Source organism: Bemisia tabaci, chromosome 5 (genome assembly GCF_918797505.1).
Source record: "Bemisia tabaci chromosome 5, PGI_BMITA_v3".
Taxonomy (NCBI): Eukaryota; Metazoa; Arthropoda; class Insecta; order Hemiptera; family Aleyrodidae; genus Bemisia; species Bemisia tabaci.
Window position 1 is genome coordinate 31,304,382 of NC_092797.1, and position 19,493 is coordinate 31,323,874.

The window sequence follows — 19,493 nt, forward strand, 5'->3', positions numbered from 1 at the left end:
CGCAAAGGTACCCTGATACCCATTATCATGATGGCCATTTATCAGTGATATGTACTCACTCGTCGGCCATTTTTTGTCCAATGAGAACACAGCCAAAATCAATGTGAAGTAAACCTATGCAACTTGTGCAATTTGTCTTATTCGTAATATGGCATCAATGACTGTGTTTTCCAAAAGATGATACCACTCTGAAAATTGAGGATAGGAATAGTGTTTGAGAAAGTTGGAAATAGTATTAGTCTATCTGGAATCTCATCATCAAAAGACTTCTCGTTTCTAACATCAATCTCTGACTGGCACATTCAATACATTTAGAGGTTTTTTAGGACAATGTAAAATAAAAACGGATTTCTGTACCGATAACTTGCAAGGATCGCCACCAAAATCCATTGAATATATACAACAACATAGAAAATGTCAAATCTTGTGAATGATCATCACTAAATCACAACGATTCTGTCAACTTTCTTCCTTGGCACTTCAATATATTTCCACAAATTCAGTAATCAAAATCAAAATTAAGACATTCTGACTCAGTTACATTCTCCAATGAATGATTTACTCTGCATTAAATTAGCATATTTTGGGAGGGATTGAGGATGGAAATCAAAAGGACAATATAAATTAATAAAAATATTTATTTTATTTACAATGATTCATAATTTAATTAAATTTCACTCAACTCGAGTAGAACAACAGCTGTAATACTATCTTGTACTTGTGTGTTACTTTAAAAAGAAAAGAAAAGAAATGAAATATTTCTGAAACGTTTGCTTTTTCCAGTGAATTCATTATGCACAAGGTAAAAAAGAGAACATAAGATGACTTTTCAGCTCTGTCGTTGATCCTTGCTAAAAATAAAAAATAAATAAATAAAAAAACCTAACAATAAACAGTGGTAAATAATCTTTTCAGAAGAAGAAGATAACGGAATGTATTTGTTGTTGGGGACATGCCGAATCCTGGAGGTAATGCGTCGCTGAATGAAAGCCAAGCATTTTTTAAAATTATAATGCATTTTTCCCTTCTATTTTTTCTTTTTAAACCTAAATTTTGTAACAACAAAGATGAATGGCCTTATACAACTGAAAATTACTTCGTAAGACGAACCTTTGTCAGTTTCCTTCAAAAATAGGACAGAATTTATCCTAAAAACGAAACGGCAAAGCTGCTTCACTAAGTTGAGAATTGATCAACCACAGAAATCAATTGGTTGTGCTTTTTGTCACTTTAATTAACCTTTCATTTATCTTCCTTTTCTAAAGAGATATCTTAAAGTTTTTCGTAATCTTTGATACTGATGAACATCAAGTAAAATAACAACTTCCAAGGATGACTTTTACGACTAGAAGTATTTAGCAGAATTTACAATTAATAATGAAAAAAAAAAAAAAAAAATCAGTGGACATCATGACATAGTTGTAATTAGGTTCGTAATGAGGTATGTTATCTCACACTCCAGAACTTGCCAGGATATCTGCGGAATTTTCCATTGAAAATTGCAAAGGATTTTATAAAAATAAAGAATAAATAAATACAGTACACCTCCTAAGATTTCAGGACTTAAGAAAGAATTTGATTATTGATAAACGATTTCGGCAAAAGTGACGACACAAAATTCTTTAAAACAGACTACAGAATGAAACCAAGACGTGAAATGTTTCAAGATAACATTTGCTGATCATGGTGATTTTTGTGCGTAAACATGATTTTGATGAAAAAATGAAATAAAAGTGTTATTTTCTTAAAGGCAGCAGATTAGTAGCTCTAACTGACCAAATCTAAGATTGACAAAAAGTTAGAGATTTTTTTTTCCTTCATATTTAATTTCACAATGGGATTTTTGAGGTGAGAGCTGCACTGAGTGAAGCGACAAAGAGAGCAGTTAAGTGAATAAAATGGAAAATTAATGCATTTTCACAGCCAGCTTAAACATACCTACTTAATGCAAAAAATAGGGCCAAATGAGTTTTTACAGAAGAAACCATTAAATCTCACTGTCATTGAGGTTGCAATAAATCTAGGCTTTTAAGAGACTGATGGAAGAAGAAACGGAAAATTCAAAGTATTAAGCCCTTTAATTTCTGAAAAAGAAATTGAATTTTCCTCTTTTTATTAAAAAAAAATTGGTCTTTTAGTGTTCTATTTACTAAATACAATCAATACAATTTGACAGAAAACAATTGACAATCAATTTAATTTATCAAGTTCCACCAATCCTTTAATATTAACTGTTGTTTTCAAGATGGCAGAGACCATAGCTACTTTTGAGTGCTGTAAAGCTACCTGCTGAATAAACAAGAAAAATACATTTTGATGTGGCAAAGTTTCCTCAATGCTTTACATTAATGAGCTGCAGACATCAAACCTAAAGAAAAAATGAGCCCCAAATGAAACTTACCTGTACGATCTTTCATTGAAAAACAATACCTGACCTTTTATTTAAAGTTGGAGCTGGAGCCAAACTTTCAAGTGAGTGACTTATTCAAGTAATCTCAACTCCGTTTTTCCATTTTGAAAATTTCAGCCGAAGTATTTCAGTGTTATTCATCGCTATTAATCTCATTACCACCCTGACACAAGTTACTAAAAAATGGAGGTTTTAAATTACAAAATAATGAGGTGCCAAAGTTGTCATGGTTGCTGGGAATAGGGTCAAGGGACTCCACTTGGTACTTTTGAAGATGATGGATTTCAGAGTTCATTCAAATAAAGAGACATATTTTGTTCACCAAAACAATTGTTTTCTGTTGAAAATTTTGTTTTATTTGCATCACTTTTTCACGACTAATGAGAGCGAAAAATCTAGAAGTGAGGTTAGAGGTCCTATTAACAAGTGTTACACTTTTGCTAGGAAGTGTTTTGAGAGCAGTGTAATTGCTTCGTGACAATTACCTTGCCAGATTAAGGTGAATCTTCAGCGGTGCGTAGTAAGAATTTTTTCCGCCCAGGAAGCGCCACTGCTATGTTTTGATTTTTTGGTCCACGCTCATGTGAGTTCTTGAGCTTTTATGAAAGTTAAAGGAATTTCTGTTACAATCAAAGAGTCATAAGTTCTAGCCATAACATCCTTCTTGCTATTGACACTAGAAAAAACGTGAAAAGTAATTTCTGAAGCTCTGAAACTTGATCCTAGAAAGAAGTAGGGTTAAGCATGATGACCTTGATGCAACCAATCGCGATTGATCGCTCTCAGCAGTTGCAGATATCTCTCTCGCACTTACAGATGTCCCATAAGAGAAACTGGGATCAAGTTATGGCTTTTATTATTTAACTCTCAAAGCTCGCGTTTGTTTCTAGGCATTCCAGACGTATGCTGCTAGAACTTATGAGGCTTAGAATTTAATATATCTATCGTGATATTTAAATAATTACTGATTTCAGAGCCAGATTTTAGCATCGCGACATGGTGGATTTTTTCTGAACTACAGCTGAAGATTCACCTACGCTCCTTTGATAGAAACTGAATCCGAACAAAATACGATTGTTATGGGCTATTCCAAATTGTTATGGCAAACAAACTGTGTCTAAGTTCATTCAGGTAGTGTCATAAAAGCAAGTAGATACAGCCTCTGTCAGCTTTTGTACGATGAGTTTCTGAAGTTCAAATTTTCAGGGAGCCTTTTGATTCGCAATTCTACTAAAATTCACCAATTCCTTCTAGTTTAAATCTGATTTGGCTAAATTTTCTTGAGCCAGAACACCCTGAAACTTTGGAGACATAAAGGAACTCTTCCAATATTAAATAAGTAGACATGTATACGTGCCCCTACATTGACAACAATAAATAAACAAATTGAAAAGAACTAATTTGGATCAATGTTTAGATCTTCTTCATCCACATCCTCGTCTGTCGTAAATTCAGAGCCATCACTGCTGTTCCCGTCATCCTTGCTTTCTTCCTCATCATCAGAAATCTGCCATTGAGGATGCTCAGTTGGCACTTCTGGAGCCTCTTGCACATCCAACTAATGGGAAACAAGCAGAAATAACAACAATGAAATTATGACAAAAAATTGAGAGACTGAAATGAATTCTAGAGAACACTTAGACCACATCTGTGACTTACCTCATAAGGATGAAACAGAATTCTTCAAGTTCATGCAAACTAACTTAAGCACGCAAGATGGTTCATCACTGAAGATAATGCGCATTACCTAATTCTACATTCTGATACAAGTAATCATAGCCATGATAATATACATCCAAATATATTTTACCAAATCCACCTCATCCTGTAAATAATTTATCTGTTAGAAAACAGCAAAGGGGTTTTTTTTTTTTTTTTCAAATTTCTGATTAGGAGTTTCAGAAAATTACCATTTACCGTACCTAAAAAAGTGAGTAAAAGGTTTAAATTTGATGCCATCTCTAGTCTCTGCAAAGACCTTGAGAAACTGAAATAAAATTTCCATAAATTTCGATACATAAAAAGTTAATTCATATCAATTTTGTCCAATTGCAGCCCTTCAGGGCAGAAATTTTTCAGATTGACACTGTCAATGTAAGAATCAGAAAAAGGCAAAACAGGTCATACACAATGCAATATGCGAAAGAATTGTCTCAATTTTTCAGGACAATATCTGAAAACATTTAACACTCACACGGAAATAGAGAGAGAGGAAGGACAATTCATAGTGTAAAAAATAAATAGGAAGAAACAAAAAGTGCAACAAACCTTGATGTCATGCATTTGATCAAATCCTAGGTATGAGTCTGAGCGAACACAAACAGTGAAAGTATAGACTCCTTTCCATTTAGGTGCTGTGAATTTGAGCTGAATTTCTTCTTTTTCCACCAGTTCTGTTACATGATAAACAGCGGTGAGTAAACTCCTACTTTTTCTATCAGTGATGTACACCCACCAATACTCTTGCTTGTCCTGTAAATAGAAGAAATAAAGCAATCGTTTTAGAAATAAGACTCAACAACTGTATATTTTTTTAGTCGATAATCGTTCTCTATTTTTACAAGTTGCATCTAAGTATCTTATTTCTGTATAGAAGTCGATATGTTTAATTAATAAATAAATAAATAAAAGAAAAAAGCAATCGTTTTAAGTTCTTCTTTAATTATGAATCGATTTAAAATCAAAAATAGAAAAACTATTCATAGCATGGGTTTACAGAGTTGCTATTTTGTACACGTGTACAAAGTAGAAAAGAAATATCGAAGAGCATTTTACTATTAAACAGCGAAAACTAAAGGAAAATTTCCAACTCTGTGATGGCAAGCCACCATGATTCAAATCCTTTATGTCAAACGCAAAATACAAAACAGCATTTCAAAGGATGCAATTGAGGAAGTTTCATTGTCAGGAATCAATATCTTCAAGAAATCTGGATAACAGTCTTTTAACCTCGGGATTACCAAATTTTGTTTCTTTCAAAATTAAATAAATTTCTTCTTTTACCATTTTCTAAACAGCCCTCAGGCACTAATCTTATATTTAATCCTCCAATCCTTCACACTCAGCTCCATGCAACCTTTGTGTGAGGCCATCCAACTAGGGTCACCTAGCTGTGAGTTGAACATGGGACCTCCTGATCATGGAGGCAGCGCTACAAACACTACACTCTGGGAGCTAAAATAGCGAAAATTGCAAGTGATAGAGGATTATTTAATCTCAGGTGATAATTCAGTGCGCCAAATTCAAGAATGCCATATTTTCAAACCACAGACACTGTTACTGTGACATTTAGTGTGCGATTAAACTGAATTGGATTATGGTTATTTCATGAGCAGGAGGTCTGAATTGATCGATTAAAAAACATTAATATATACCTTGATTAGAAGTTACTTTCAATAATTTTCAACACACAAATTGTTTTCTGCGAGAAATTTTAAAAAGAAAGCATAAATGATGCACCTTGTCGGGTAGCCTATTGCTAATTTCCAGTAGACTTGAAAAATTTCCTGATGCACTCAAATTTATGGCATGATTATGGCTTAAAGAATGAGTCAAGTGGCCTTAATCAAAGTTCCTTTAGAAAGAGAGATGAACTCACCTCAGGGAAGTACGGACAGTGTACCGAGTGAGAGACTTTACTTCTTCCTTCAAGTGCTTTGTCACGTTTGTTTGCACCAGTTTGGAACTTTTCCCAGTCATCATCATCATCTTCTGAATTCGTATCCTGCTAAAAAAAATAAAATAAAATAATACTGCTCTTGAGAAGAAAAGAACAGGAAAAGAGCAGACTAATGGATTGATGGGTAGATAAAAAAAGAAGCATTGGAGCTTATCTTACTGGATTTTAACATTCAGAGCTAGTAAAAGGGATCAAGTTTTTCCTAAACTTAACGAAGACAACCTTAGTTGTATCGTGTTGTGCAAAAACAGCTAAGGTCCATTTTTCCAGTCTCGAGTATTTTTGGGTTGATAATACTTTTCAGTTAGATGCAACCATAAAAGTGGTCTTAATACTTGTTTTAGGGTTATCTTAATCCCAAAACGAGTCCTTGCAGCACTTTCATGATTGCAACAATTATTTGAAAGAATTATAAACACAAATAAATTCAATGCTGGAAAAGTGGACATTGGTGGTTCTAGCACAACACAGTTCAATTATCCTTGAGCAAGCGGTGTCATTTTTCAAAATCTGGCGCACAATAAAGTAATAGTCTTGTTGTCATAGAAAAAGTTCCTGTCAGTGTTCCAATATTCTTGTTGACTTTGAGTAAATGGCAAGTGAAGGCCAAATCTTAATAATAACAGCAAGATATTCATGATTTTTGTAGGAGTGCACAATCGCTGATTTTTTTCATTGCTCTTGTCTTGGTTTGCTGATGCACCCCTCACTTCTAAAAAATTCTTTAGATGCAGAGGCATAAAAAAACAGTGGTCAAATCTGATAGTTTAGAGTTACTTTAGATTTTGTGAGAGTGATTTTCAATGAAAAAATTTAAAGAGACTTACAGTCTTGCTTATATTCCCATTCCCCACGTTGCTTTTTTCACTAGAGGTATGTTCTGGTGTTTCATTTAGAATCATTGATCCTGTTGATTCTTTCGACTTGGTGGACTGAAAATATAAGCGAAAAATTAAAAGTTGAAAAAGATGGAGTCAGATTGGAACAAAACAAACTATTTGCGGTAGATGTTAAATGAGTAAAATAATGAGATGAGTAAGTAATAATGAAATTAGTAAAATAATGATCATCAAAAATGAAACTAATGAGTAAGAGGGACAAGTTAGTGAGAAATATGAGGGCATTTATTGACTAAGTGGTTGGCTATAATGTTATGCACTTTAGTGTACATTCAGTCAAAGACCGTTTTTCGTGCAGCATTCTATACAGATGGGACAAAGAAGAGATACAGATGGGACAAAGAAGAGACAAAGAAAAATGTATATATATTCATGCTTCTAAATCAATCAGATCAAGTTAAGAGAGAAGAACAAAGTCAAATTTCCTTAAAAAACAAAGGATTACTCTTGTGAGGTATTTTAACTTTTAAATTTGCGAGTATCAAAGTTTCTATTGCCTAAAATCAACAAAAAGTATAAGATTTTTTTAACTAATTTTCAAACAGCCCTGAGGGTTAAATCGCGTAATTCTCCAGTCCCCATAAACCCAGCCATAGGTGAACTTTGCCTGAAACCATCAAACTCAAGTAACTTGGCCAGGAATCGAACCTGGCACCTCCTGATCATAGGGCAAGCGTTACAACCACTTCCAAAAGAGGCTAACAGACTCAAGGTATTGCAGGAGCTTTGGAGCAATTGTTGCAAGTCTAATAACATAAAGCTAGTGCTTGAGAATCATCTCGAGTTGAACCAGCTCTTTCTTATGACTAGATTTCAAAACAGGGTGTAACATTTAATGGAGACTACAATAACAAAACATAAAAAAAAAAAATTCTCATTTGATACATTTTAATCTGCATTTTTACTTTTAGTGTATGACGCTTTCTAATTTTTAGTCATTCACGTAACAATGAGGGTAATGCTTTTTGAAAAACTCTCGTTCAAGTAATCTTGGGTACGAGAAAGTAGGACTGAAATTAGGGCAATCTAACTTTGAAAAACAATTTTAAAGCTTCAAGATCTTCTACATTTCCTTCAATAGTGAGTAGAAGTAGGATAGGACGAGACGATAGTGTGATAGAAAAAGAGGACTTACAGCAGCACTATTTGATTTCTTGGCATTGGCATGAATTTGCTCTTTGATGAGTTTCCTCTCATTTCTTTGTTTGCCTTTACCCGCTTTCTTCCCTGGTTTTTGTTGTGCAGCTACTTTCTAAAGTAGGGAGAAAAATACAAATATCAAAACCAGGGTGGTGGGAAAAGGTGATGCTACACTGATCTCAATTTTTGTTGATTGCTGGAAGTTTCAAGTTGAACTGTTTGAATGAAACTGCCAAATGGAATGATACAATTTAAGGTTTACTTATGAATAAATCATAGACAATATACACTAATGATGGAATTTTATGCCGTTCATGGAAATATTATTATCTATCATGCAGATTATTACTAACTGTCCAACTATATATAGTGAAAATCCGATTAAACAACTTTCTAGGGACCAGCCTCATTTAGTTGTTGTATAGCTGATTGTCATTTTAACCAAGGCGATGCATGTCTACATTGAATCGATAGGATTCCAGTTAAAGGACCAACTATGTCATTTTGTCATGCCCAATATATTGTTATAAGATATGCCGTGATATCAGCTTTTCACTGTTGCAAAAGTTTACTCATACAGAAATTTTTATTTTTCAGGATTTAATTTTGAAGTTCGCAGTAAGAAGACAGAGCAACAATTAAGACCAGATTTTTAAATGTATATAAGGTGGTGTCTCAGCAAAGGCCAGTTCGAAAATTCAATGAATCTCATTTCGACAAAGCTTTTTCACTCAAGGAATTATTGTCGATTTTACACTTTTTAGGGAGAGTACAAAAAATTAACTCACCTCTGCAGCTAATTTAGCATTGTTCTTATCTTCATAAGTTTCGACTTTTTCACCTTTCTCATCACCGAATAAAATTGACATATTCCTACGCCATAAGGTGCAAGTAACAGTTACAGTTGCACCAGCAGTATAAACAGTGGATGTATCATCATCGATTACTGAAAAATTAACAAAAATTCAATTTATAAAAAGAAAAAAAAAACAAACAATTGGGCAGGCTACTTAAGTCCTACTTGGGATTAAAGGTCATCTGAAGCCTTCATTTAGTTGTTTACATTCAGTGCTGGTCATATTTTGGCTATTAAAATTCATGCTTTTACAAGTCCTAGCTGATAAAGTATACTTTGGGTGATATTGTGAATATCTGCAATATCTTTAAAGGATTTTGGCTCTTAAAAGTTTGAAGTCTAGAGAAATGAAATTAGGGAACATGTATAAGGAGGGTATTGCCATCTTGATCCTTTAACCACAAATGAAAAGTGTCACTCTTTAATTGATTGGCGAATTTTAGGCTTTCATAATATCCCTTCTGCACTTAGTTGTGGACCAGGGTAGAGAAACTAGACAACAACAACAGAGTTCTAGACGTAATAGGAATTTTCTTATTTCCAACTTCTGAATTGAGTTCTGAACAAACTTTAATGGATATTTTCGCTGACAATTACGCTTTTTGTGTGATTATAATTAATTTCGTACCAGTTTACACAAATTCCTCTTGATCAGGTTTGATTACATTGGTCCACAAAAGCCCTTTGGGAAGCATAAAACTGATGTACCAATCAGAGAGCAGCACAAAAATGGCAATTTTCTCCCTCAGTAGGTGCTCTACATGAAATCATTGTGATTCATCAAAAATCTTCCTGATTTCCATTAACATTTTTGGTCTTCTTTTTATTTACAAAATAAAATTAATTAATGTAAGTTAAGCAGGAATGCTTAGTTGCTCAAATGAAAAGGTTCCAAAAAACTCAAACAAGGCTAAAATATTAAGATACATTAGTGAGAAGATTAAATTAACATGGCGAGGTAAAAAAACTACACACCTTCAGATTTAACTGAAAAATCTAAGTAAGGCATTCTTCCTAGCACTTTCATGACATCTTCGTACTCTTCATCTGTCAAGAAGCGGAACATGTTTCGTCTATCCTCGTTTTTCAGTCTGGCAAGCTGAATTAAGGTTCTAATTTGTCTCTGAAAAAATAAAAAGTTGACAAGGATTAAATTTGTAGAGACCACATAAGAAAATGAAATAACAGCTGCAGGGGTTTCATATTTTTGTTTTGTGTATAACATCACATTCTCAAACGCCCATTAATAAGATTTTTTAACTTCATTGATACAATAAAAAGCAAACACCGGTTGTAAGTTGCTTCTTACATATGTTTGTAAATGAGACGGATCATGCGCATTAGTTGGTCTGTCTATGAGGCAAAAAGCACCAGAGGCTTCCACGTTTTGATAAATAAAGTCAGTGATTAAAATTTACCTTATTATTATTGAAACAACGAAGAGTATTTTGATAAATAAGGTGAGTGATTAAAATTTACCTTATTATTATTGAAACAACGAAGAGTATCCTCTGTGACATAAGGCAACTGTAAAAGAGGGCTTTTATGTTCCCACAGTGCTTGAACAATCATGGGAGAAAGTTTCATACAATTTTCTACTGTTTCGATGTAAATGAATTTTGACTCTGGAAATAAAGAAGAAAAAAGATTAACAATATAAAAACTTCTAGGTCAGAGGTAATAGATTCAAGAGAGTAGTTGATTCGAGGGTAATTTAAATTAGTACTTATTCAATGTTTGTGATGCAAAAAAAGGGGGAAAAGGGATGATAAATAGACATCACCAATTTATAAAAGAAAGATTATAAGTAGATGAATGCGCATATGCAGGCCTACAGAAAGTATGGTGTAACAGGACTGGGAAGTCACATGTGCGAATTGTATGTAATGGAGTATTTACTTTTTTTTGGGGGGGAGGGGACACTTCTTTGCAAAAATATCTTCAATACGAGAGATTCTTTTACAAAAATTTCATCAATTGTGGAGACTTCTTGGCAAAGAGATCATAAGTTATGGAAACTCCTTCGCAGATAACAAACACACATGTATCTATCAAAGAGGAGATTTTCCAGAGGCTGGCATCTTTCTATCTCTTTTTGAACGCCATGCATCCAACGTTTAGATGATAGTCCTCTACGACATGAAAGGTTAAGGAGATAGAAATTTGGGACCTGGACTTACCTCCGCCAGAATAATATGAGAATTTTATTAGTTGAACGACACAATTGATCATTTCATTGATCAGTGCTGGACACTTCTTGATCACATACATACGATCTCTGTCCAGTGTTTCTGGATTCAGAGGAATTCTGGAAAGGTGTGCATGAATGAGAGCTCTGGCTTTGATAGAGTATTTGTAACACAGTGGCCTTTCTCGATTCTTTTCTCCCAAATTTTCAATTTGCTTCATCAGCTGAAAAAAATCATGATCATGAGTAAAGATTCAGGACAAATCAATTCAATCTCTTAGGCCTAGATGTCAGCCAACTGAGATGACTTTAATTGGTAGAATTGCACTAAAATTGAGTGCATCAAAACTATTTGAAACCCACACCTAAATGCATAATCTGAGTAGTTTATACTGGACATTTTTGAAATGCTGCATCCACAAACAATATTTCACAGCCATAGTCAATTACGTTAACACTAAGAGAGATCTTACAGACATAACTTAGATGAATAAATGAACAAAAAATCTGGCAAACAATCTTTTGTACACTTAATTTCCATAATTATCAGTTTTTAATCATTTTTCCATCCATTATTCTGTAAATATGTAAAAACCAAACATTTGAATACAATTCAATAACCTGTTTTAATTAATAAGTACATTCTTTCAAATTCTATGCATACATTAAGGGTCAAAAACTGATGAGACTTAAAGCTGATTCATTACAGCTGATCAGGTTTGTAATTTGGTGTGAGTATTGACTGTCTGTATTTCTTCTGCATGTAGAAGGAAAAAGTGCTTCAAAGCATAATATCACAGAGACAAATGGGGAGATTTGTATACTTACTTTTGGCACTTCATAGTTATCAGATTCTCGCTCAACAATCTCACTGTTGAACCTTCGCTCAAATTCGTAGGATGCACCGATAAGCATGATAACTCTCTTCAGTTGCATAAAAGGTGTGAGTGGTATAAATGCATAATACGTTCTAATTGTTTCTAACAGAACCTGAAAAATTAATGGGTAAAAAGAGATCAGCAATTAAGAATAACTCAGTATACATTATACAATGTCGAAAACTTCATCTCACAGCTATGAGTAAACAGCTTATGAAGATATGAATTCTAACACAAATAAATGTGACTGCACACAGGAAAAGTGACCTTAGTCCTAGGAAGCAAAATTTCCAGAAGAGCGATTTCTGTTGAGTTATGTTTTAACATCAGATTTTGAGATTTTGATGGGAAACGCTCTGCTGTGTTCTACAGAATGAGTTGCAAACGGTTTGATTCATTTTTGTACCAATGGAGGGCCCAAGATTGCATTATTATCCGGATTTTTGTACCCAGAGTGTGGCAGAGATGAATTTGAAAAAGCTTTCCTTCTACCTAAACTACATTTTTTCAGTCGCAAAATTCAAATCATCATAACAATGATTTGGTTTAACACATTTGGGTAATTTTTGCACCAAAATGATTTTAAAACGATCGTTTATGCTCTGTTATCAAACACTTAGTTTTGAAATCTTTTAGACCAGAGTCCTTCTACCCAGGGACAGTCCCATATTACATCAACAGACTACATAGCAAGTGTCTAGTCATTTTGCTAATCAAAATAACTTTCTGTGACAGCTATCTTAAAGGGGTTGATATTTAAAATGCATGCATAAAATAAAAAAAAAAAAGTTGTTGAGAAAGAGAAAATATTTTGATTACTAGGAAAGCAGAATAGAATATCTTTGACACAGGCTAATGACATGGAATCCAAACTTAAGTAAACAAAAAAAGGGGGACAAATGTAATAAGGTAAAAATAGAATATTATGAACTTACTTGATTACTCGAATATCTGATGGATTTATACCACCACATTCCCACGATGGTGGGCAGGGCAACCATAAATACGAGGGCATAGAGCCCAAGGACCCATATGGAGTTCTCCTTCTCAACAATCCACGAGGGCAAAGCAATACCAAAACTCATGGCACCAGGTCCATCAGGGTTTCCGTATTTTTCCCAATTACGACGTGATTCATCATCCGTCAGAGCCTGATAAGCTGAAATGTAAATAAATAAAGAGTCATAAGAAATAGGTTATAACAACGAAACATCTGCGAAATAAGAAAAAAAGAATTTTAAATGGAAGTCATGCATATTTAACAGTTTAGTTAGACTATTTCAATAGATATGATGTACATTCCCATACATAAATGAAACATATCGACATAGTAAGTCGGGAATCACATATCTCATTTGCGGAGTCTGAAAATTTCTGTCTCTACGTTATTTTTTTAAAGGAGAAAAAATTGACATCATTCCTTGAAGTTTTTGCGGAATTTTCTTCGCACAGAGAAGACAAATTTCGGCATTTTTAAGGAATTGCCATTGAGTAGTTTTCCGTTTAAAAAATGGAGTATGAAAGGAAATCTTTGATGTCGCAAACCAAGTTATGTGATTGCCAAATTACACCGTCAATATATTGGTTAATTTATTCACAGGGATGCAGTGTGTACCAACAGGTTCAGCTTAAGACTTTCCTATTAAACGGCTTAACACACTCCGGAGTGCTACAGCAACGTTTAAAAAAGTGTTGAATATAATGCAATGGGGCTGGATACCAAGACAACGATCTGAGTACAACTTCTCACATATTATTTTTCCAATTTCCTTCATGCAAGTTCTTTCTTTATTTTCTTCTGGAATTTTGACAGACATGCAAACTCTTTGATGAAGCATCTTACAATTCTAAAGCAACAGTCTGAAAATGAATACCTACAAAAAATTAGTTCAGGAAGTAAAAGTAAAAAACTTTTAATTTACCCTTTGTTAACTTCATGAAGGCTTTCTCATCTCCTGTTTCTTTATCCGGATGGTAAATTAGGGTCAACTTCCTGTACGCTTTCTTGATTTCACTTTCTTTGGCACCCTGGTAAAAATATAAAAAAAAAATTAACAAAAATTACAAAAACAAATAAAAACTGTACCATCAATGATATTTTTATGAGACAAAACTGACAGATTATTTTTTGCCTGAAATCAATTTCCGATTTTCTATTAGAATACAGCTGAGAATAAAAATTTTTACAAAGTATGCCATTTCGAAAGCAATTCTTCCAATTTAAGTGAACCAAATAACATTTTCTTAATTTCAATTTTCTCTCATGACTTGAATATTTGTTTGAGAAACAAACAGAATTTTGAGCAAATCAAGCACTACTTTCAAGCTTCCTGAGAGGCTAATTATTTTAAATTTCAAAGACTTGGAAGACAACAGACCAGAACTTACATGCATGAATTATGAAAATAGAAAATTTCCTAGAATGGCTGAATTAGTTATTTAAATATATTCAAAATCATGAAAAGAGGAGTTCCTATAGATACTTATACTACCTATTAGTTACTGCAGTTGAGGTAATATCGATCACCAAAAAAGAGTTTTTGAGCCCAGAAGGATTACGTTCAACTCAGTGTTCAGTGCAAAATGAACCGCTATCAAGACGTTCAAAATATTGGTTACACACATTTTTATCAGAGCAGCAAACCTTTTATACCACCTTGAGCTTAATATTACATGTTTTTATGCATTTTATTTCAAGGCGAAAGTAAAACGCAGATATTGCTAATCTATAGGCTACAACTAGCTCAATATACATCTAAATAATAAAGCATTAAGACAGTTTATGAAATCTCTTACCATCTTGACACCAAGAATATCATAGGGATCAAAATTTGCATATTCATAGTCAAATTGAAACACTCTATATGTTAAGTAGCCTAATGCAACCCAGCCTGCTAGAAGAATTAATTTTCTGTAAAAAGAAAAAAAAGGCACATTTGAATTAGACGAAAGCAATTGACAAGATCATTAAACATCAAGCAATGAAATGCAATTAATATTCTGAGATACGCTTGCAGCAATGGTACACTCTTATGCATTTATGGGTTATTTTAGCTGAAATGGGTATAGTGTTATTTCTCTTAACATTCAAAAATAAAAATCATCATTATTATGTATTGCGTTGGATTGATAAGAAATAATAACAGTATGATAATACTTAAGTGGCTGGGAAAGGGAAAAATTTCATGTATCATGGCATCAGGCAGAAGAGTCATTAATTATTGAGGTCTGTGTACTATTTAATTTGTGGATTTCAGCACAGGTTGTTGGTGCCTGTGTCAGAAAGATTTGTTCAGTTTTAATGGCAACACACTTTCAAGCAAATGAGGTCAAAATTTCAAGCCATAATTTTGATTGATAAGGATGTGATAAAACACTTGCAAATGAATCATAGAAAAAGTGGCAACTGTGCCTGCCAAATTTCACCAGTTTTTTTCGTATTCCCAATTAACTGCTATTTGACTTTGATACATATGCAAGAGGTCAATTTTTGGAACAATTGGGCATAGAGACAAAAAGGAGGTGTTTGCATTATGGGCATCTTGGACTTTTATTGATGACGTAGGTCGGTACAGCGACTTTTATCATCGTTTTCTTGGAAATGGTGTATTTTATGGTAAAAATGCATTCCACATGAAGTATTTGAAATTATATCATGAGTTGATTAAAGCAAAAAAAATCGGACATTATGGGCCGTTTTTCATATTTCGAATTCTGGATTTTGCTGACCAGGTTGTACCGACCTACGTCACAAGGTACACAATACTCAAGATGCAAACATCTCCTTTTTTTTCTCTACAACAATTGGGTGTTCTTTGCATCAAATCATACAGAATAAACTCCTGGAGGAGTAAGATTTTCTTTACTTCTCCTTGCCATCTTACGGACCATTTTCCTTGACTTCCATCACATATTCAGTGTAAATGTATTAAAGTAGGTACAGAGCTCTATTGATCACTTACATAAACAATCGTTTGATTCCTTTCCAGGAATCACTGGATCTCCGAAGTTGTTTCTTCTTTTTACACCCATCACAACGGCATTCTGCTTCTCCTCGCCTGGAGTCTAAACATAAAATTGAAAATTTATTAAAAATTTCATTAAGTATCCAAAAAAATCAAGGTCTAGAGCTGGAGCATCGTATGTTGAGAAAGACGACAATCTCCCATTAGCTCTGAATTTGCACCACTCAACAGGTTAATACATGTAGTCAGGTGGCACCACTGGTGAATGGTGACATAAACAATATTTCGACGTTTGTCTCAACATATGATGCGCAAGCTCTAACTCTGACTTTACAGACAGATTTCTCTCTACAAATCAATGGATGAAGTTTGATTAGATTGGCCTCTAATGATTTAAGTTTTTTCATAGGTACTTCAAATTAAATATCGCTTAAAATATAATCGGCAAACAGCGACTTCTTTTTCTTTGAAGCACAATAACTTACTCATCAAGGAGAGCCTAAGATTAAGAACATATGCTCTGGAATTTTAGTGGTAAAAGAGTTTCATCTTCTCATTCTCACTTCATTAGGAAACATCTTCGCTGATCAAGCTTACGTAAAATTGTTCATCCGGAGAGACTAATGTACTCTTAGTCCGTGATATGACACAAAATAACCCCTTTCATTCAGTGCAAGACTGAATATTCAAAACTTCGAAATTCTAAAAAAATGCACTTGAGATGAGTGTTTCAACAGATCATCGATTCCTCTAAGTTAAAGTTTGCCCTATGATTGATGAACTCTCACACGTAAATGATAAAAATAAACAGAGCAGTCAGACGTGAGTGAAAAATAGGACACACAGGGAAAAGTTCAAACTGTTAACCACAAGGTCAAGCATATTGAAGCATGAGAAAGATTAGGGACAAGTAATGGTTGGATTGTAACAATCAAGATGGTTAGCTTCCTAGCTTTTGAGACATGCTAGAATGAGTGCAATCAATTGTTCTTTGTTCCCTGCAGCGTTATAATTTGTCGGATTCTGTGATAAGATATTCAATTATATATTGGCAATTCTGGCCTGAATTTAAGTTATACTGAAGGCATAGGTAAGAGCTACGAGTTGGGAATGCATTTACATACCTTCCTTGTCTGCGCTGGGCCACCAACAGTAGGTTCCAGGAATGAGAAGAAGAGCTAAAAATGAGATAAGGAAGTAAAAGAATGTTCCACCACTTTCATCATACTGAAATTTTTGTCCTCCCATTTTGTTAGTTGTTGAGGTTTAGTTATATTTGGTGTGTATCGAGGCAGTTATCACAATAATAAAATATTGGGGTTAAGGAAGTTTGAAGGGACACATCACCGGTTCAACATGTTCATCCAAGAGGAATTGCTTCTGAGGATAATTAGACGATGACGCTTCACTAAAATCAAACTACCGAAGGTGATGAAAGATAATATTTCTGCAAAAACCGTTAATCAAAAAATTGGGCCGGATATTGAGGTGGATCATCGGTACCAGACGGACTTCCACGAAACGCACTGATTTTCGGGCGCAATTATGATGATATACACTTCACTCGATTAGTGCGGACTAAAAGCTTCGAAGATTGATAAATATAAGAAATAGCAGAACTTGGAAACGCACAAATTATTGAAATTTCGCAGAGTCAATCTGGGAGACTTGTCTTCTTTGCTGACTTGGTCTGACAACATAACCTAAAAATATTAATAGCGGCATTGCCAACTGCTGAAAGCTAGACTGATTTCTTACCCAATAACCGAAATCTTTCAGTATCGTGGAAAATCTAAACTTTGAGTTATTCTTGATTGATCATAGTCAGGTTAAATTATTTAATTATTTTGCTGAACGATAGGTTGAAAAGTTGCAAAATTTTATCCCAGAGACTCCGTAGACTCCAAAAGGACGTATAACCCGTCACCGGATAGTGGGAACGGTGTAAAAGAAGTAGGTTGGCGATCCCGACGAAAGTGAACACGACGATCAAAAATTTCTTTGACGTGGCGGAAATCACTCAAATTAGGTCCTTTTTTCACTGCTTTCTTTTTTTCGGCATTTCACATTTTACTCGTATAAGACTTAGTGAATCGTTACCTACGCTGTATGATCACCAGGGAGATAGATCTACATTACCATACAAAAAGAAGAAGAGAAAAACTAAAATTAATGTGAATGAGATTTCATACTCGGTAAACATTCTTCAATTTCAATACCTTCATACCTGAAGAAGATTCCACGCATATTTCAATACCTTCATACCTGAAGAAGATTCCAAGCATATTTGGTCATCAGCAGGACGTAGGACATGGGGCGCAGCCAGGACCGGACAGTCCACGGGTGCCGCGGTGCTGTTGCACCCCAGGCCCTCGGCCTCTTTTTTTTTTACCAGCCCTGGTAAAAATTGGCAGTAGAATCTGTGTTCCAAAATACCATAGACCTACAGCCGGCTGTAAGATTTCCAATAGCTTCTATAGCCGGCTACACAATGTCTTATAGCCTTTTACAGCCGATGGCGATTAAGCAACAGCCAGGCGATAAAGTGTATGCTAAACGTTACTAATTATGGATGCTAGTACTTAGTGAGTTTTTGGAATACTGCTCTCTCTTTGGACCGTAGCATCTTGATTTATTTTGCGAGGAAAGCTCCGTACTTTTACCCAAGTAGCAAGGATACCTATAGATGGACATAAACTCGTAGGAATGTTGCTATATTATATTTGCCATGCGCATTGCCTACTCCCCCATTTGAAGGCGCGGAAATTATTGTTATATTGTTGCTATGATGTAGCAATAAATTCCGATTATTGGTTGTGTCACCTGTTGCCAATCTGCTAATTGCAAGGCGCAAAAATTATCGCAATAATCTTGCTATTAAGTATGATGAAAAACTCCCGCGTGTTCCTTTCCGTAACTTGTTTTCAAATCTCTAGCATGAATGCAGGAATGTATCGCAACAATTTGATGAAACAACCATTTTTCCTCAATTTAGTCTTCTCGAAATAGCTCAAACTCGATAAATCTGAAACTTTAAAAATTTCAATGCTTTTTTAAAAGGTTTGAATTTCCAGTCAATCAAAATAAATATCGTCTATGCTTTTAACCAAGTTCTGGGAAATTTAATTTTACTTCTTTCATGCCTTTCTTTCCTCCTTTTATTTCGTTTCTGTTTTTGTTACTTTTAATTCTTTGAATTTTTTATTTCATGCAAATGCGCCGGTAAGGGTTTCGTTTCATGTCGGAGCTATATAATGTGTGAAAAGTGAGGCACCCGACAGGTAGCCTGGCTAGCTCAAACGGCAAAGGCGGCGCACGGCAGTAATCCGAAAATTGCGCGTTCTAATCCCGCCTCGGACAGAAGAATTTAAAAGGTGCTGGATGATTGAATCATGAAGTTCCTGTCAATTCCGGCAAGATCGGATTTTCAAATGGATTCTGCAACGTTGTAAAACTTAGGGTAGATTGATAAATTCCT

The 19,493-nt window shown here is 34.5% G+C and overlaps 1 protein-coding gene across 2 annotated transcripts; it reads right to left on the reverse strand.

Moving 5' to 3' along the window:
- Positions 1-620: 620 nt before the first annotated feature.
- Positions 621-17,729, reverse strand: Sec63 (translocation protein Sec63). 2 transcript variants are annotated; one of them, XM_019051941.2, is made up of 15 exons: positions 17,140-17,729; positions 16,013-16,115; positions 14,847-14,961; positions 13,973-14,078; positions 12,986-13,209; positions 12,001-12,162; positions 11,165-11,396; positions 10,464-10,609; positions 9,960-10,107; positions 8,917-9,074; positions 8,124-8,240; positions 6,917-7,021; positions 6,009-6,134; positions 4,679-4,882; positions 621-3,968 (listed from the first exon to the last, which is right to left on the reverse strand). In XM_019051941.2, exons 1-15 carry the CDS (start codon positions 17,261-17,263, stop codon positions 3,807-3,809), a joined length of 2,232 nt encoding a protein of 743 aa, XP_018907486.1. In that variant the 5' UTR covers positions 17,264-17,729; the 3' UTR covers positions 621-3,806. The 2 variants fall into 2 exon arrangements, with proteins under 2 accessions (XP_018907486.1, XP_018907485.1); XM_019051940.2 differs by having other exon boundaries at positions 6,009-6,137.
- Positions 17,730-19,493: the final 1,764 nt, after the last annotated feature.

Bases quoted from the DNA above. Each gene is read 5' to 3' on its own strand.
- Sec63 (XM_019051940.2), bottom strand. From the start codon at position 17,263: ATGGGAGGACAAAAATTTCAGTATGATGAAAGTGGTGGAACATTCTTT. The intron at 16,116-17,139 runs GTATGTAAATGC...TTTTATGTTTAG, and splicing joins GCCCAGCGCAGACAAGGAAG to ACTCCAGGCGAGGAGAAGCA. The intron at 6,138-6,916 runs GTAAGTCTCTTT...TATTTTTTTTAG, and splicing joins ATGGGAATATAAGCAAGACT to CAGGATACGAATTCAGAAGA.